The 17,679-nt window shown below is 39.3% G+C and overlaps 1 protein-coding gene across 1 annotated transcript in view; it reads right to left on the bottom strand.

Moving 5' to 3' along the window:
• The window catches only part of STK17B (serine/threonine kinase 17b), a 443,751-nt gene extending 426,863 nt beyond the window's left edge, over positions 1-16,888 (bottom strand). The window contains exon 1 of the mRNA XM_044060623.1: positions 16,233-16,888. Coding sequence (XP_043916558.1) covers positions 16,233-16,351 — 119 coding nt within the window. The 5' untranslated portion in view covers positions 16,352-16,888. The remainder of the gene's footprint in view (positions 1-16,232) is intronic.
• Between the last annotated feature and the right edge of the window lie 791 nt (positions 16,889-17,679).

Genomic DNA, 17,679 nt, shown 5'->3' with positions numbered 1-17,679 from the left:
TGGGGGGACTGCAGAAAATCCTTAACTGTTTGCAAAGATTTTGCCTTTTCTTCAAACTTCTTTAAGACCTCCTGAGCCGAGGAGCCAAATAATTTTTGTTTTCCATTGGAGCATCCAGGAGTTTAGCTTTAACATGGTCTGGCAAAGATTGTTCCTTCAGCCAGGCATGCCTACGAATAACTGCCCCAGTCATAGCTGACCTACATGAAGCCTCCAGTGCATCATAACCACACTTTAAAAAATGATTACTAACCTGCTGTGAGTTATGTACCAGATCCTGAAGGGATTTACGGTCAAGGGGTTCAGAAGAAGAAAGCTTCTTATTCAGTTCATCTAACAAATACTCTTGGTACTGTATCATATGAAATTGACAATTTAATGCCCTGACGGAAAGAGTTGCAGAAGTATATACCCTCTTTCCCCATCTCTCTAAAGCTCTAGACTCCCTTTCAGAAGGTAGAGGATTTTTGGCAGAGGCAGCTGCAACCCCTTTAGGGCTCTGAGAAATAGTATCTGGGTCTGCGGAATGGGCCTTATACAGATGAAAATGAGAATCCGGGACCCTGTAGTATCTATCAGGTTTGGCAGGTGCCGGAGGGAGAGTATCAGGGGCTGTACTAACATCATTGTACACATCATCAATCACATTCAAAACAGGAGGTATAGCTAAGGGCCTATGTTGAGGCAAACGCAGAAAGGTCCTTAATCTCTTTCTAGAATCAGAGAATTCCTGACCCTGCCATTGAAAATGCTCTCTCATGGAGTGTAGAGTCTCACCAAAATAAAACTCTTCAGGAGGGGAGGCCGAAGGGATAGATTCTTCAGCATCAGAATCCTCATAGGGCGAATAAGCCTCCTCCTGGTGATCTGACAACTCAGATCCATCCGTGGACTCATCTGAAGAGTGTTGGTCAGAGGGCTCAGTCCTGGGCCTTTTGTCTGGTGGTGGGTGAGAGGCCCTGTCCGGGTGAGGCTGAGAACCTCTAATTAAAGAAATAAGATCCTCTGCAAGGCTGAGGATCTGAGAACTAGAAGAAGGCCTCTGGGAGGTAGTCTTGGGAGGCAAAGCTTTAGAAAGTTTAGCAGCTTTAGCCCTGGAAAAGGCCTTAATGGACATGGAAGCAGGGGGTCTAGCTGCCCCACGTGCAGGAGTAGATTTGTCCAAAGGTATGGTGTCAGACATTTCCTGGACACTGGTTTCGGTAGGTAGCTCAGTAGCTGACTCAGCCGGGGCCTCCAGGGCCACGGTGGTCGGTTGAGTGGATTCAGATGAAGGAAGCTCCGAGGACTCGGTTTCGACCGAAACCGAGACACTCGCGGTAGGCCTTACCGTGGTTTCAGCCGAAACCGCGGGCCGTGAGTGTCGGCCCTTGTCCTTCTGTTTTTTCACCAAATGTGATGTCGGAGTCTCCGACGGCATTTTATATGCAAAATTAGCCCCAAAAAATTCCTCTGCAAACTCCGACCGACGTCTAAGAGTTCGTCGATTGAAGGAAGCACAGGCTGAACAGGCCGAGACGTCGTGGTCTGGGCCTAAGCAAGGGAGGCAGTAAGAGTGGAAATCCTTATGAGGTATTTGTTTCCCACAAGTTAAACAATTATTTACTTTATCTGACATCGGCTGAGGCAAGAAAGAGTCCCCAACGGGGTACTTAGCTTTTTCGAAGTCTTCGGTAGCTGAATCACAGGATCTGACCGACTGGCACTTGCGAACTGCTTCTGCTTCGGGCACCGCGCGGCAAGAAAGACTGAGGAAAATGGCGTCGGCTGATGCTTTTATACCCCAGACGCTCTGACGTCGGGGAAAGTGCGACATCAGCCGAGGCCAGACCCAGACTTTGGAATCCGGCCGACCGAAGGGCTGCCTGAGGCAGGACAACCCATATGTTATGACTGCAGATGCATCCTTGAAGGACATCTGGTAATGCAAATAGCCTGCTTTGAAGCGGAGGTATCTTCTGCAAGATTCCCTGATTGGGATATGCAGGTAAGCCTCTTTTAAGTCTAGAGTTACCAACCAGGCATCCTTGCCTAGCATAGGTAGTAACTGTTGTAGAGTCAGCATCTTGAATTTTGGACTGTCCAAAAATGTATTTAGAATGGATAAGTCCAGAATTGGACGCCATGATTGTCCTTTCTGGGTACCAGGAAAAGTCTTGAATAAAAAGCTTGTCCCTTTTCCTTTTCTGGTACTGGTTGAATAGCCCCCATATTCATGAGGGACACAACTTGTTTCTGGGCCTCTGCCCAATGATTTGGTGGCAGATCTGGCCATCCGTGTGGGATTGGCAACGTGTGGAAATGAAATCTGTATCCCTGGGATACTATATTTAAAACCCACTTGTCCTGGGTAATCAGTTGCCAGTTTCATGCATGAAGTGCCAGTTTTCCCCCCAAAGGGGCGGCCAAAAGACAAGTGCTTGGTGATTGCAGTGGAAAGTCATTGAGACTGTTTGCCATAGGAAGGTGCCATGTTACTTCCAGGTGGTGGCACCCCATTGCTTTGTTCTATAAGTTCCTTGTGAGTGAAACCTAAAACCTTTGGAATTTCTCGGTTTGACCAGAGTGGCTCTGGTGGGTACTGGAAAGGACCAGTTCTTAGTAGGCCAGTGCTGAACCTGGGTGGCTGCACTTTCAGGAAATCTTTTACAGTTTGAATAGATTTAGCTTCATCTTCCATCTTTTTCAAAACTTCTTCTGCCTAATAGACTGTCCTGTTGTAAAGGAGCATCCGACAATTTTGCTTTAACATGGTCAGGCAGATTTTGCTCCTTGAGCCAAGCATGCCTTCTTATCACAGATCCAGTTACAGCAGCCCTGCAAGAGGCCTCCAAAGAATCAAAACCACATTGCAAAGTATGTTTTCCAACTTGTTCAGCTGAAAGCAATAAATCCTGCAACTCTTTATTTTCCACACAGTCAGAAATCAACATCATTTTCTATTTAAGTAAGCCCATGACATGCTGTTGATATTTAAGCATATGAAATTGACAGTTTAAATCCCTGATTGCCAAGGTTGCAGACATGTAAACCTTCTTACCCCATCTATCCAGCGCCCTGGAATCTCTATCAGAAGGGGTAGGATTTTTAGCAGTAGAAGCTTTAATGTCCTTGGGACCCTGAGAAATGATTTCAGGGTTAGCAGTAGGGTTTTTAAAGAGGAATTTGTGGGAGTCAGGAACCCTGTAACATCGGTCTGGCTTACTAGGAGCCGGAGGCAGGGAATCTGGAGTCATACTGGATTCTGAAAAAACATCAACAATCTCTAGAACAGAAAGTACAGCCAAAGGCCTATGCTGAGGAAGAAGACGGAAATCCCTAAGTCTCTTTTTAGATTCTGAGAAATCCTTACTCTCCCAGTGCAAGTGTTCCCTTAAGGTATGCAAAGTTTCTCCAAAACAAAAATCCTCAGGAGGAGAAGCAGAAGGAATGGAATCTTCTGCATCAGAGTCCTCATAAGTGGGAATAGATAATTCCTGATCAGAAGAGGAATCAGAAGAAATAGAAACCTGACCTGAAGATTCAGTCTGTACCTTGCCTAGGCCTCTTAGCAGGAGGGGGGATGGGTACCCCTGATCAAGGTAATTAAATCCTCAGCCACTTTGATCATTTGTTTTTAGGCATTGGGGCCTGTACACGTGGCCCAAGCGTAGTTTTTTTAGACATAGAAGTACATTTTGGCATTAGTTTTGAAGATGGCGTTGGTTTAATATACAAATCTTTAGGCCTGAAAAACACCCTCAGAAGCTGGTGCCTGCTCAGCGGCTCCGGACCAATCTAAGGTAGAGACATCTGCGGGTTCAATACTTAAAAGTATCTCGCGGCATACCGGACTCCAAATGGGTCTCAGTAGAGGCCTGTGAATCAATAGTAGCGGGTATCAGGGGCTGCAAATGTGCCTCACTGAGTACCGGCGAACCGGCGACTGTCTTAGGAGAAGCTTAGTCATCGGTTTTGGACCTCGACGGTCTGTCTCTCTCTTTTCTTTGCATTTTTTTTAATAGTGCGTTGATTAAATTTAGCACAAAACCGACAGCAAGGCAAATTGTGGTCAGGGCCTAGGCAAGGAATACAGTACAAATGAAAATCCTTATGAGGTATTTGCTTCCCACAAGTAATACAATTATTAACTTTTACTGACATCGGTAAGGAGCAAGAAAAGGTTTCCCCAATGGGGTACTTCGCTTTTATTTGAAGACTTCGGTTCTGAAACACAAAAACAAAAATTGCAATATAGTTGGTTGACCGACACTTGCAAACTGCTTCTGCTTCGGGCACCGCGCGGCAAGAAAGACTGATGTAATGGCGTCGGCTGCATGTTTTATACCCCTGACGTCAAAGAAGGGACAGCAACCGACGCAGGACCCAGGACTTTATTAATCAGGCCGACTGAGGGCAACCTGCCAGCAGATTACTCCAAATGTAATGACTGCAACAGTGAAACATGAAGAACATTTATCTGAAACGTCTTTGTAATCTGTATAAATTTGCATAAGTTGCATCTACCACATTTATACATCCTAATATTAGTTACAAAGGGTCCCTTTTGTCTCTCCAACAAAGCCTTGAAATTACATACCCTTTTAATGATAATTTTGGGTGCATCCCCTAACCCAAGTTTGGTGTGGACATCCTCAATCATGCCCCATATTTTTCAAAATTATTTACCTTAAAAAGGGGCATCTGTAGAGAAAGTAGTAACGAAACTAGTAATGAAGTCACTATTACTAACTGGATGATATACCATTTCATTCCCACTCAAACTGTCACTGCTGGTTAGAGTTACACGTTTGACATGACCCCCTTTATTCAAAATTGGTTTTAAAAAACCCAACCTCCTCTTAGTGGTAACCTCAGCAATCACCTGGTTCACTAAATGTGCTAGATAAGTTATTTTCAAAAACATTTTAAGTAAATCACATTCCCCTTGAAATGTTGTCTCTAAGGAGGACATTTTGGCTGCCCTAACCAACTGCCCCTTAATTACAGTCTTCTTCTGATGTCAAGGGTGAATACTGTTAAAGTGCAAGAAGGTGTTTGAATATGTTGTTTTCCTATAAATTCGGGACAAGTATCTCCTACTAGTTCTACCCTTGGAAATCCAAACATCCAAAAATGGGAAAGACTCTACCTCAAAATGGAATGTGAAATCCAAAAACATTGTTAGTGTTGTTATACCATTAATAAATTTAACCAGTGTCATAATCACCTTTCCAAATCAAGAAAATATCATCAAGATAACAAGTGTACCAGTATACATTGTTTTTAACATTTTCCCTTTAAACAGATATTCTTTCACCTAATAGGCCAACACACAATTAGCAAAACTCCCTCAGTGTTTTTATTCCCTTTAGCTTTATATACAGGTCAGGCACCTTTTAGATAAATTCAACTCTTTATTATTGTCTGTAACTTATCTGGGAGGGAAAGAGGGCAAAAGTTAAAAGGGATAAGTTGATCCTCCCAATAGAACAAGGTGGTTTAGATAACCCGATATGTTAGAGTTACACAGTTAAGGCTCATATACATTACACAAGCAGAAGGTAACAATTCAAAGCAGGGGGAGTCCGAAAAATAATGATAGAGAGTGGGATTTTGGCTGCAAATCCCAAAGGGAAAAAACACTTTGCAGAATACCATACTCATGAATTAGCATAAAGTATTTTAAGAAATAAGCCAACACAAGAACGGAGAAAGGAGATTCTGCTGATAGGTATGGCTGCAAGTATTGGTGCAGAAAAATAGGCAAAACGGGACTAGTATTTACAGGAGAAAACTGACAAAGGGACCAATGTACTGGAAACAAATGACTAGACAGGGAAAAATAGGGGAAGAGGCCAACAAGTAGTCTGGACTGCAGGTTAGAAACTGCCTTTCCTATTAGGGAGTGACTGAATACAGGCAAAGAGAAATGGACAGGCGAGTCCTAAGTGAAAGACCTGCTCTTATTGGGTTTAGTTGAATCTAGAACAGAAGCTGCTGTTAAAAATGGATAATCAGTAGGGAATATAAAATACTGTATGATAACAAAGAAACAAATAAAGCAAGATAAAAAAAAAAGGACTGACAGGAGAGACTACAAAGCAACTTACAATGATAAAAGGAAAGGACATGGTGCATACCCCAAGCAGACTTCAAAAGACATGTAATTGGGAATAAAGGTAACTGGGAACGTTTTTTGATAGTGTAATGAGATGGCAGATTATAGGGATTTTTAGAAAAAGGAAAGAAGCAAAGCACATAGAAATAAACAGAATTTGTTGGAACAATACATCCAAAATAATGTTCAGGAGGAGGGTGAGGTTTAAGGAAGGCAGAAATTAAGCAATTTGTGTAATGTTAGATTAAAACTCAAGTTGCTATAAAGAAAGCATGTAATGCATAATGTGTGTAAATAGATGAAAATGTTAATATGTTTTTTTAATTTTTAATTTATTAAATTACAGTTTGGAAAAAAAATATTTGTCAAGTACATAAATAATTAAAATAAAGAATGTAGCACATCCACTGGAACAAACACAGCTTCTTTGAAGTCCTCTAAACGAACACAATGCTGCCAGATGCACCGTTGTATAATTCAAACACTTTTATTGACAAAAAGTAGGTAAGTGCTTTCACCATTAAGGCTTCATCAGACCAAAAAATTATTAATCTGACAGTTCGAGATTGTAAGCTTTCGCTTACATAAGGTCGATCAATCAGCATTCGCTTTTTTAAGCGTTCGCTGATCTAATATAGACCTGCTTAAAAAGGCCCTTGTGGTTGTTTGCCTAGTAAACACATATGAACCTATAAAAGGGCTTTATTTCCCTACCCCGGGAAATGTGTGATCTCGCACACCAGTCAGCTATCTATATAGTTGACTATACTTTGTCGACTTAACAGATATCGACCAATGAAAGATTCAATCTTTTTTAGTGGACCCATATGTATGTATATGTGTGTGATTCACGCCCTTTTTATCTTTAAAATTTTGAAAAAAAGTCTTAATTTCCCCAGTAGCAATTAAGTGTCATTATTGGACATCTCCCTAGCACTTCAACTAGTCTCAGAAACCCTGCAAATGCACTAGCCCAATGGGGTGCAGACATTAGGGTGGGAACACATTCATGTACTTCAATATTAATAAACTGCCTAAAAATCACCAAGGTGAAAAGATATTTATCACAAATCATGATGGTGTCTTTAAATGCTCTATGAAGTTTAAAAAGCAAAACATTATCACGAGAAAAAAAAAACACCAAGTATTTGTGTTCAATAAAAAGCTATTTGTAAATACCAGCTTTAAGTGGCTCAAATTTTATTTCAGCCAGTATTCTGTAATTGAATCTAGCCACCTCCCTGAATTTCATGTCTGTCCAAACCTTGCTGTCTTTAACATCTGCATTAATGTAATACAAAAGGGATAGCTTCTGAACAATCTACCTCATCACCGGTACTAAAGATTTTAACCCAACATGCCCACAGCTCTACACTTAGCTTGCCTTGGGCACTCCTCAATGTCCTATCTTTTTACACTACAGATTAAATGCGCTCCTCAAGAGCATACTTACTGGGTATGAAGAGTCAGGGGAGTATGCTGATGAAAATTTTTATTTACCCACCCTTTGTTGACTGGATTAGTCCCACTAAGACCAACAGCCTCTTTTCATTTCAATGGATACCCAATGTGGTATTCATATTGACTAGGTAAAGATTTGGCCAGAATACCATTGAACTTCCCCATACTCTTTTGATAAATGCTGGGGATCTTTTACACCCACCTAAGGTACCATCAATTCAAACAAATATGATCTCGATTTAACATCTCATCCAAAGGGTGGCACACTCAGGAGTACAGCACCCTCCCCCCATGCTACACCGCATTATCAGTAATGGAAAATTAATTCAATCACCTCGGACAGGAACAGAACCCACAGCCTTCTGATCTTCGAGCACAAAAGGGAAGTTGCTACTTGTTGAGTAACCGACACAAGGCGGAATAATTTATAATATCCTTGAGATAAAATTAACCAGGATAATGGTGTTGTCATATCAAAGTACAAGTGCTTAAAATGTTTTAGTAAACTCTGACTGCATTTACTTTGTTTGACAAATCCATTTGCATCTTTCTTCCCTGGATTTAAGAACACCATTGACAGTGGGTGGTCACTCGGCGTACATTTGGAATAAAACTGAATACTTCAAATTTGTGTAGCAGTACTCCCCAAGTGGGTTTGTAACATTCAGTTGGCATAAAATAAATACAATGGGCAATAAAGCTAAACAACACAGCTGGCTATAATTATATGTTCTCATTTGCACACTGACATGTTGGCTTTTTATCACTTGAAAATCAACTGATAAGCTTTCAACACCACTAAACAAGGAGCATATTGGACAAACCCAATGAAGTTAGGAGATATTACAAAACATCAAATATCAGTGCAGATTTTCTAAAAACGTCCAAAAACTAATAGGCACAAGACAAGATGAGCGTACACTGCAAAGTCCAACAAGGTTTAATAGCTGAGTAAAACAAGCTTACAGCAATCAGTAGTCCGGTGCACACTCCGGTAACTGCCAAGCAATAAAAAGTTAAAAACGATTTGGCTGCACAGAATCCAAGTCACAAAGTATAAAGCGCTTTTTAGGAAACACTTCTCTTAACTTCTTCAGAAGATTGTCTGAAAAAGTTAGGAGAAGAGTTTCCTAACGAAAAGCACTTTATACTTTGTGACTTGGATTGTGTGCAGCCAGATCGTTTTTAACTTTTTATTGCTTGTTATTTGAACTTAAGTAAATATGACCAGATTTTTTTCTTCAAAGTTGACCAGCAAGTTAAATCTAACATCAAAAGGAAATAACGAAAGTTTCTTAGAGATGAATGTGAGTATGCTAATCGTAATGCATACCATACCCCCAAAATCAGTTATATTGCCTTACCATCGTCACAATGCGAGCAATTACAATTTTTCACAGACACCAAACCCCGATATCATCTCAGAGTCCTGGTCCTTGGATCCAATAGTAGCTCCCCAACCAATGATGGACAAGTACGACTCTGACTTTCCTCCCCTGTACAGATCTGAAGGGATCAAGAATCATAACAGAAACTATAAGGATGCTTTTTTTGTCACAAGTGCCCCACTTTGGAAGTGGCAGAGGAAGAAGTCACGGCCAGGAGAGAGGCAACAGGTAGAGAACAATCTTCAGTATTAACCCCCTCCAGTGACAATTCTACCCATGAGGGCAAATTGTTATCCTACCAAGGTTTCAACATTTTCAATTATTACACTGACCTAGATATCTCTTGAACAGCATTTTTCACTTTTTATTCCCCACGCCATAGGTTTATAACTATTCCACAAAGCTATAAAATCGAGATTACTAATTTAGAAGACTCCATTATTTTTCTAGTGGCATTAACCATATTAACCAGACTACTACTTTTCTGAAATTCACATGCGGCAACTCCAAGTGTTTACTTGGATGTTACCATTTTTAAAAATATGGTCAACAAGCGTTTCCGATCCAAGATCTACAGGAAACCTAGTTTTTCTAAAGGTTACCTACACTATAAAAGCTGTCACCCACTGCATTGCAAGATAAATAGTTTTAAGGGACAGCTGGTCAGAACAGCTCACGTGTCTTGACTTGGACCTTTTTTTCAAATTGAAGCTAAGAAAGTGAGAGATATGTTCCTTGAGAGGGGTTACCCCAGGAAAATTTTAACTGATGCCAAAGATGAAATTGCAAGAGGGTGGGTATAAAATATAATCCCCTACTTGGGGTGGAGACAACTGATAATGCCAAAGAACCACCAATTAACAGCAATGACACAAAAGGTTTCACTAACTCCTTGCTACTTACAATTCATACTCCAAGGAAATTAAAGACCTAACGATAAAAAACTGGAATACTTTCAAATAAATGAGGATGTTTACATACTCTGGGTGAAATCCTGACATTTATTTACAAAGTGGGTAGGCATGTAAAAACACCACTGACAACAAAACTGTAATTGCCACGAAAGATACTAGATGTGAGGCTTGCAGTAAATGTTCTAACATCTTGGAAAAGGAAACTATCACCTTGGAAAACTACCCCCATCTCAATACTCATCTGGCAGAGGGTAACTGTAGTTCAAAAGGAGTTTACACAGATCTGTGTTCCAAATTTGCTGCATTCTACATGGGGTAAACAAAGACAATTCCATAAAAGAATACATATGAACACAATTATGTTATAGCAAAGCGTAATCCCAACAATTCTTTGTTGAAACATACACAGCATTGTACAAACTTTTCAAAGTTTGTTTGGTATACTCGAAACTATCCCACATATCAGTAAAGATGGCCCATGGGAAACAAGAATAGACTATAAGAACCTATTCTGGCATTAAAATGAACAGCATCTTATTACCCCGGTATCAATGAATAGATATCCATTCTTGTTTGCGTCTTTCGGCTTTTCCCGGTTAGGGGTCGCCACAGCGGAACTCCGGTCCGCTAATTATTGGCAGTAGATTTTTACGTGCTGGCTTGCTGGGGCTAACGCACAACCTTCAACGAAGGAATGCCCATTTACGCATATCGCCAAACAGAAGACGCTCTGAGAATTGAACGGGCAACGTCTAACTGTGAGGCGACAACGCTACCACAGCACCACCACCGCGAATACATATCCATTCTACCGGATTTAAAGCTTAGGGCATTAAAATTATAATCATCTTACATTGACCACCTCCATTATTTTGCCACCTCCCCTATTTTACCTTGGCCACCTCCCCTATTTTACTTTAGATATCTAAATTTGTCAATGTGTAAATGTGTTTTTTTTTTTATTTACTTACATTTACAAAACACACTGACAAATTTAGATATCTAAAGTAAAATAGGGGAGGTAGTCAATGTAAGATGATTATAATTTTAATGCCCTAAGCTTTAAATCTGGTAGAATGGATATGTATTCGCGGTGGTGGTGCTGTGGTAGCGTTGTCGCCTCAGAGTTAGATGTTGCCTGTTCGATTCTCAGTTAGAGCGTCTTCTGTGTGGCGATATGCGTAAATGGGCATTCCTTCGTTGAAGGTTGTGCGTTAGGCCTGGCAAGCCAGCATGTAAAAATCTACTGCCAATCATTAGCGGACCGGAGTTCCGCTGTGGCGACCCCTAACCGGGAAAAGCCGAAAGACGCAAACAAGAATGGATATGTATTCGTTGATACCAGGGTAGTAAGATGCTTTTCATTTTAATGCCAGAATAGGTTCTTATAGTCTATTCTGGTTTCCCATGGGCCACCTTTACTGATATTTGGGATAGTTTTGAGTATACCAAACAAACTTTGAAAAGTTTGTACAATGCTGTGCATGTTTGAACAAAGAATTGTTGGGGTTACGCTTTGCTATAACATAATTGTGTACAACTTGAAATATTTTTTATAAACAAACTATTACTGTACAAACACCTGGGTGTGTGTTTAATTCGTATTTATTGTACTTTATCATTTTTATATGTTTTAACTGATGATTATGAACCCTGAACTGAACACATGACTTACTTCACTCAGGTATTTAAACTGCAATTCAGTGTTGATTAACGGTAATGAAGAAGTCTCATTTCTAGGGACGAAAGCACTTAACGGTTACTTTGTGTTTGGAGTTTTATGCTATTTACTACCATTACTTTATGCTTAGAGTTTTATGTCCTATTAAAATTTTCAGACTTTCCGGTTTGTTTGGACTTTGAATTGTTTTTAGTCCTCCAGACTACATGAACCTGTGGTTTATACCCTTCAGATTAATAGATACTAGATTACAACTATCCATTTTAAAAAGATTTCATTTAATATATAACATGACATTTATCCACCATATTAACTTAATTATGTGCAAGACTTTAATGTACTCCTCTTTCAATATCTTGACTTTCCAGATTTTTTTAAATTCTTCCTTTCTACAACAGTAAATTACTAAAATTCAAAAATAAAAAAACAGTCTTCAATTACACTATTTCTCATGCCCAAGCAGTAAACTCAAAATGTGATTCCAAAAGCTAATATACTCTAACAAAGCCTATCCCTAACACAAATAAACTTAACAACATACAGCTGCAGAAAGTTTAGTCTCAACATAAAAATATATACTTCAACAGCCTGGAATTCTCCTGGCGAATCTTCTCTGGGATTTTTTTATTTAAATGTACTTCACAGTTCCTATATGCATAAAACTGAATACTGTGTTCCAAGCCTAGCCTAACATGTGACCTGTATAATTCTTTCCCGCCAGTACACTTTGTTTTAAATATTAACCCCATGATCTGGAAGTTTCTCCCCCCACCACCACTGTAAGTTGCCGTTTAATTTATCTGCTTAATTTTTGCTAACACTACATTTTCATGAAATTTTAAAATACCATGCATTAAGAATCCCCAAGTCTTTGACAGCAGTACTGCATTATCAATTACAATATCTAGTCTTAGTCTCAGCAGGCCAACCCTTACCACATTACATTTCTGTACTTAAATTTAAGCCCAACTAATTTAACATCCACTATTTTTCTTTTAAATTTTAATTTACCGAGACCATTTCAGCAATAGGTTACTTCACATTGCCTCAATATTTAGACACTCAATGGGTATCAGACGTTAGTAAAATTGGAAAAAAGTGAATAGAACTGAGTCCAATATAGAACATATGGGGTACACCAAGGAAATTGGCATCCAGTAAGAAACAGCATATATTAAAATGTCTACACCCAAAAAATGTATTTGTTGTTCTACATTTAATCTGCTTAACTGCACTAATTCTAAAACTAAATTTTCAGAATCCCGATTTACAACAACTAAACCAACAGGATTAGATTTGGGAAGAAAAATTATGTCATGTGCGATTTCTGAGCTTCTACACTCACCAACAGTTACCTGAACACCTTCTTCCTCCTTCATTCACAGCAGTCTATAGACCAGCTAGCCTTTCATTTCCTTCTTCTATTACTCACCAGCGAGAGTGAGATATCTGTATCAATCTACTCACCCTTCAGAGAATCCGTTTAAGGAGTTCTTAGTCTTTCACACTAGCTTTCCTTCTTTCATACCAGCCTCAAAATCTTTAATCTTATTTATTTACTGACATTTGATTACTGGGAAAGACTGACTGGCTAAAAGCCCATTTTCAGTGGAGTCCCAAGAAGAAAAGTTCCAAATTATTTCAAAAACATTTTAAGAACAATAATTTTACAATGTTCAAAAATAAAACAAAAAAATCTTCAGTTTAAATAATTATAACAAATTAGACACAACATAAAACACTGGTTAATAAATGCAAGGTATATGACAATAATTTAATATGCAGAGAAATTTTAGACCGTTAGTGTAATACAAACAGGAAATGCAATAAGAAGTGAGGGAAAAACAGGCTTATGGAATATTTAGAGTGAAAGCCAGGGAAGAGAATTTGATAGAAGTAAGGAGAGTAAAGAGTAATAAGGAATGAAAAGGTACTTGTTCACATTTAGGCGTACAGTTTATCCTGGTTTTCAGCAAGAGGATAGGCAGATTTTTGCTAGGACGTCTTTCGGAGTGGTTTTGAAAGAAGAGAGAGTAGTGACTTCATGGATGCAGATAAGGAGTTCCAGCCCTTAACAACCTTCTGTGAGTACAGACAATGCTCAGCAGATTTGCTAGGTTTGTAAACAGACAGGAGTTTTTGGCCACTGGATGTAATGACATCTGATTTTATGCAACATAAAAGCACAAATTCACTCATAACTGCTCTACTTTCACTGACACAAATTTTCTTATCCCAACGATACCCATTACTTTATCACATCACATACAGTACTAAATCTTCTGTAGCTCTCTCCATCTTCTTCATCCTTCCTTCTTCCCAACTCTTCAGTAGTCCCCTCTCTCTAACACTTCTTGGATTCACCCACAACTGGCTTTGTTTAATCCCTCTAATTTTGTCCTTTTGATCAAACCATACCAACTGTGGTTAAATGCTGATATACATATGCACAGTCATGGATCATTGCTTAAAGCTACAAGAAAACATTCTCTGGGCTCTGGAACAAGCTCCATCCTAAAATCAGTGCACAAAATTCCCTGTCAGGTTGACTTTCAAAGCACCTTTTCAATGAAGCTGCCTATAAATGCTTATAGGATAATGGCTAAGAAACAACTTACCACTGCCTTTGTTCCTATGTTATTGTGTATCCATTTTTAAATGTGTTCACTATCTATCCATCCATTATTTAATTGTACATATTTTAAATATATTAAGACAAATATTTTGAATTATTTCATGTTATTACCTACACTACTTAGTCAAATGTATAAAATGTACATATTTTAGCGTCTTGAGATAAAACTTCTGACCGGTTAGCCTCCTGAATTGGTTCCACATGTATAATGGTTTGATAAACTCTAAATCTTAATTTGTTTGTACTATACACTTACTTACGTAGGCTCTGTGCATGATTCATGGCTGCAAGGGGTCTTCGGATCAGACCACCTACATAGTTTAACAAAATGAAAGTAAACACTTGTCAATTCCACACAGCACAGAACGCTAAGTTAACTGCACACACTTCCGCCTAAATAAGATGACCACCACTTTGGTTGCTAGATGACTTAGCATTTGTTAGCTGCTACAATGGGCAAAATACCACATCCCCGTTTATTTATTTATTTTTAAATATGCAATCTACCAGCAGTAGTGCCATTCTGAGCAGGAGTGGTGCAACAGATGTCTTCACAAAAAAACCTGCATAGAGATCAAGTTCAAATTACCGTGTGTTTGAGATAACTGCCTGCAGAAAAAAAATGATAAAGCTTTTTTCAGTGCTTGATTTTCAGCTTGCTTCCTGTAAAGGACAATGACATCATATTATATATATGTGTGTGTTATGATTCATCTGTACTTCCTGATTCAAGAGGAAGAAATAATCATTTTCCAGAAAAAGTCTGTACCTGGATAAGCAATCAAGAAATACACAACACTAAAAATAAAAGTTGAACAGTACTCCAAAAGTTTATTACCACTACTCCCTTCATATAACTGTCTTGTTACACGTGTGTAACTTAATTGTTTTAATGTGTCTATGCATATATCAGCCAAGCAGCTCAAACTATTCATACTTTGTTGATAAGAGTATTTGCTTTTAAACTTTAATTGTGCTTTCTTAGTCACTGTTCTTGGACCAATTTGGGTTAAGGCTGAAAATGATTCTTGGAACAGTTTTTTCTACTTAAATTAACAAACAAATAAAATTAAAAGTCATAATACATAATTCTTTTAATATGACCCCCATAAAACACAGACAAAACAACACAACCAAATAATTGCCACTGTTGAAGTGACATCCAGATCCCACCTGTACAAACTGGAAAAGGGGTTGTGGATTGATGGATGCCAAAAAACTAGCATTGCTGGTGACATGCTGCAAGTGACCTTGCAACAGTACGGCTGCCTTCGAACAAAACAAAGGCTAGGAAAATGAAATAAGAAATACAATTTGCAGCTAATACCCCCCCCCCCCCCCCCCGGCAAAGTGTTACTGAAAAATACTAAAATAATAATAGTATCAAATGTAAGTTTTCACTGTACCAAGGATGGATTGCACATCTCTCAAAACCTTCATCAAAATGAACCGATACTGGAAATACAATAAGGCTATATAATAAGTGCGTGCAGACTGCAGATCATGATTAAAAAGTCAGAACAGTGTAATAACTCAGTTGTTACTAAGCAGTATGAAAACTGTTTCGGCTCCAAAAGTACGGATCTTTTAAGCCGAAAAGCTGTGCTTTACATTTTGTGAGTGACAGCTGAGCTCTACAGAGAAAACAGAACTTGCTTGCTAAGCAACTCGAAATGTGGCAAAATATGGCTACCAAATGATCATGAAAGTGAAAAGGAGCACCGTTATTCCCCGGAGCTCATCAGAAGTCAGAATTGTAACCCCATTTTTATTGCATACACTATTTTTAGAATGCCTGCAGCATAACCTGTGCTGCAAAGTAATTTGAAATAAGCATGTCACATGAAGTGCAATGTCACCTTTTATGAAAACATACAAGCAATTCAACTGTCAGACATTGTAAATAATGCACTCTTACAATGACCAAACACTGAACAAGTGCATAAATGATCACCCCCCCCCCCCCCAAAAAAAAAAAAACCGCACAACTCTCAGAAAACCAATGCACTTCCCGGACTGATACAGCGGATATAAACACATGCGGTTGGCTTACCTGCCCAGCTCTTTTGACGTGAGCGTGTATCGATTTTCAAAGGGGTCGGAACTAAACTGGGTCCGAATATCGGACAGCAGCCCTGTCTGACATTTTTCAGATCTCCTCCGAGACATCATACTGACTCTATCTTGTTACTGAGGGCCACTATAACTCAGTTACAGGAACCAGAACAAGCGTACTAGGAAGCACCCCTTCCTTCGCACAAGCTGCTGTCAGCTGCTGTACTTTTACAAATGAGGACAAAGACAACTCTGAGGGTGGTTTCCGGAACCCCGAGCAACAAGTTCCTCACAAGGGATGTACAAAAGAAAAATGACTCAGTCCCTCTGTTGGTACTTTTCAGCGTTTTTCGACAGCCCGTATGAAAGCATATCCGTCACATATGTCCCGACCGCTAATAGTTTAGTTTGTTTCCGTCAAAATTTCTTTTCATATAAAATTTGCCGATGTATTTGTCAAGAGTCTAAGGTCCCGAACCCGGTTACTTCCCACGTGTACAGCTTTAAGAGGGGGATTGTTTTGGGGAGGGTAGAAACATTTTACTTTAGACCTTGTTAGGAAACTTCTACTGTACAAAAATCACCACAGTTCGTATTTCATAAGACTTCGCTCGGATTGCTCCTGTTCCAATCATTCCTCCCCGCGTGACCTCATTCCCCTTTATCAATCACATTCTTGAGGTTTTACAGTTGGCGTTTGAAAACTCAGTGGAAGGCCGGGTGTGACGTCACATGTTGAGGCTGGCCAATCCCCACGTGCTGGGCATTCTTTGAACCAAAGGGTGTGTGTGAATAATTTTTGTATGTGGTGTGCAGAAAGGCGCACGAAGCAGAATGCGATACAATTTATTGTTTTCATAGGCACTAGGCAGCTTGGAATGCTTTTTAAGTGACCTTTCCGCAGTAGCCTGTATGGACGATTTTATTGCACAAGATTTGTTTTCAGCAGCGGGATGTTCATTATTTCGTTAGGCTGTTGTGGGGGTTAAATAGAAAATGCTGAGAGGGTACAGACAAGCCTACGGCTACATGCATTACTGTACAGTTGGATATTCTGCTATGCTACAGTCTGTAAGTTGTTGGGGAAAAATGAAAACTTTCTGTGCATATACTTCATTCCTCTCAACTGTCCCTGATTTTGACTCCAGTTTTAACTCTGTCCGTCTTAATCCCTCCTAAAAAGTGATGACTTTTGAAGAAAAGTTGGTGAATTGTACCTAATAAATAATGACAGTAATTAAGAGTTGCAGTCGACTTTTGCTCCAGAAAAGGTATCACATTCAGTGTCTCAAATTAACAGTACCAACATTTTAAGTGTCATTGATTGTCCCCATAATACTTCTCAACTGTCTATAGATTTTCGCGGAATGTCCAGATTTTTGCTTCGTATTTTTGGTCTGTTACTCATAAAATTTGTCCCTTTCTGGATTTTTGTGGCAAATCAG

Source organism: Protopterus annectens, chromosome 2.part0, assembly GCF_019279795.1.
Source record: "Protopterus annectens isolate FY-2018-M chromosome 2.part0, PAN1.0, whole genome shotgun sequence".
In the NCBI taxonomy this organism is placed as follows: domain Eukaryota; kingdom Metazoa; phylum Chordata; order Ceratodontiformes; family Protopteridae; genus Protopterus; species Protopterus annectens.
Note: the sequence above shows the minus strand (reverse complement) of the source record. Positions and strands in the feature narration are given on the sequence as shown.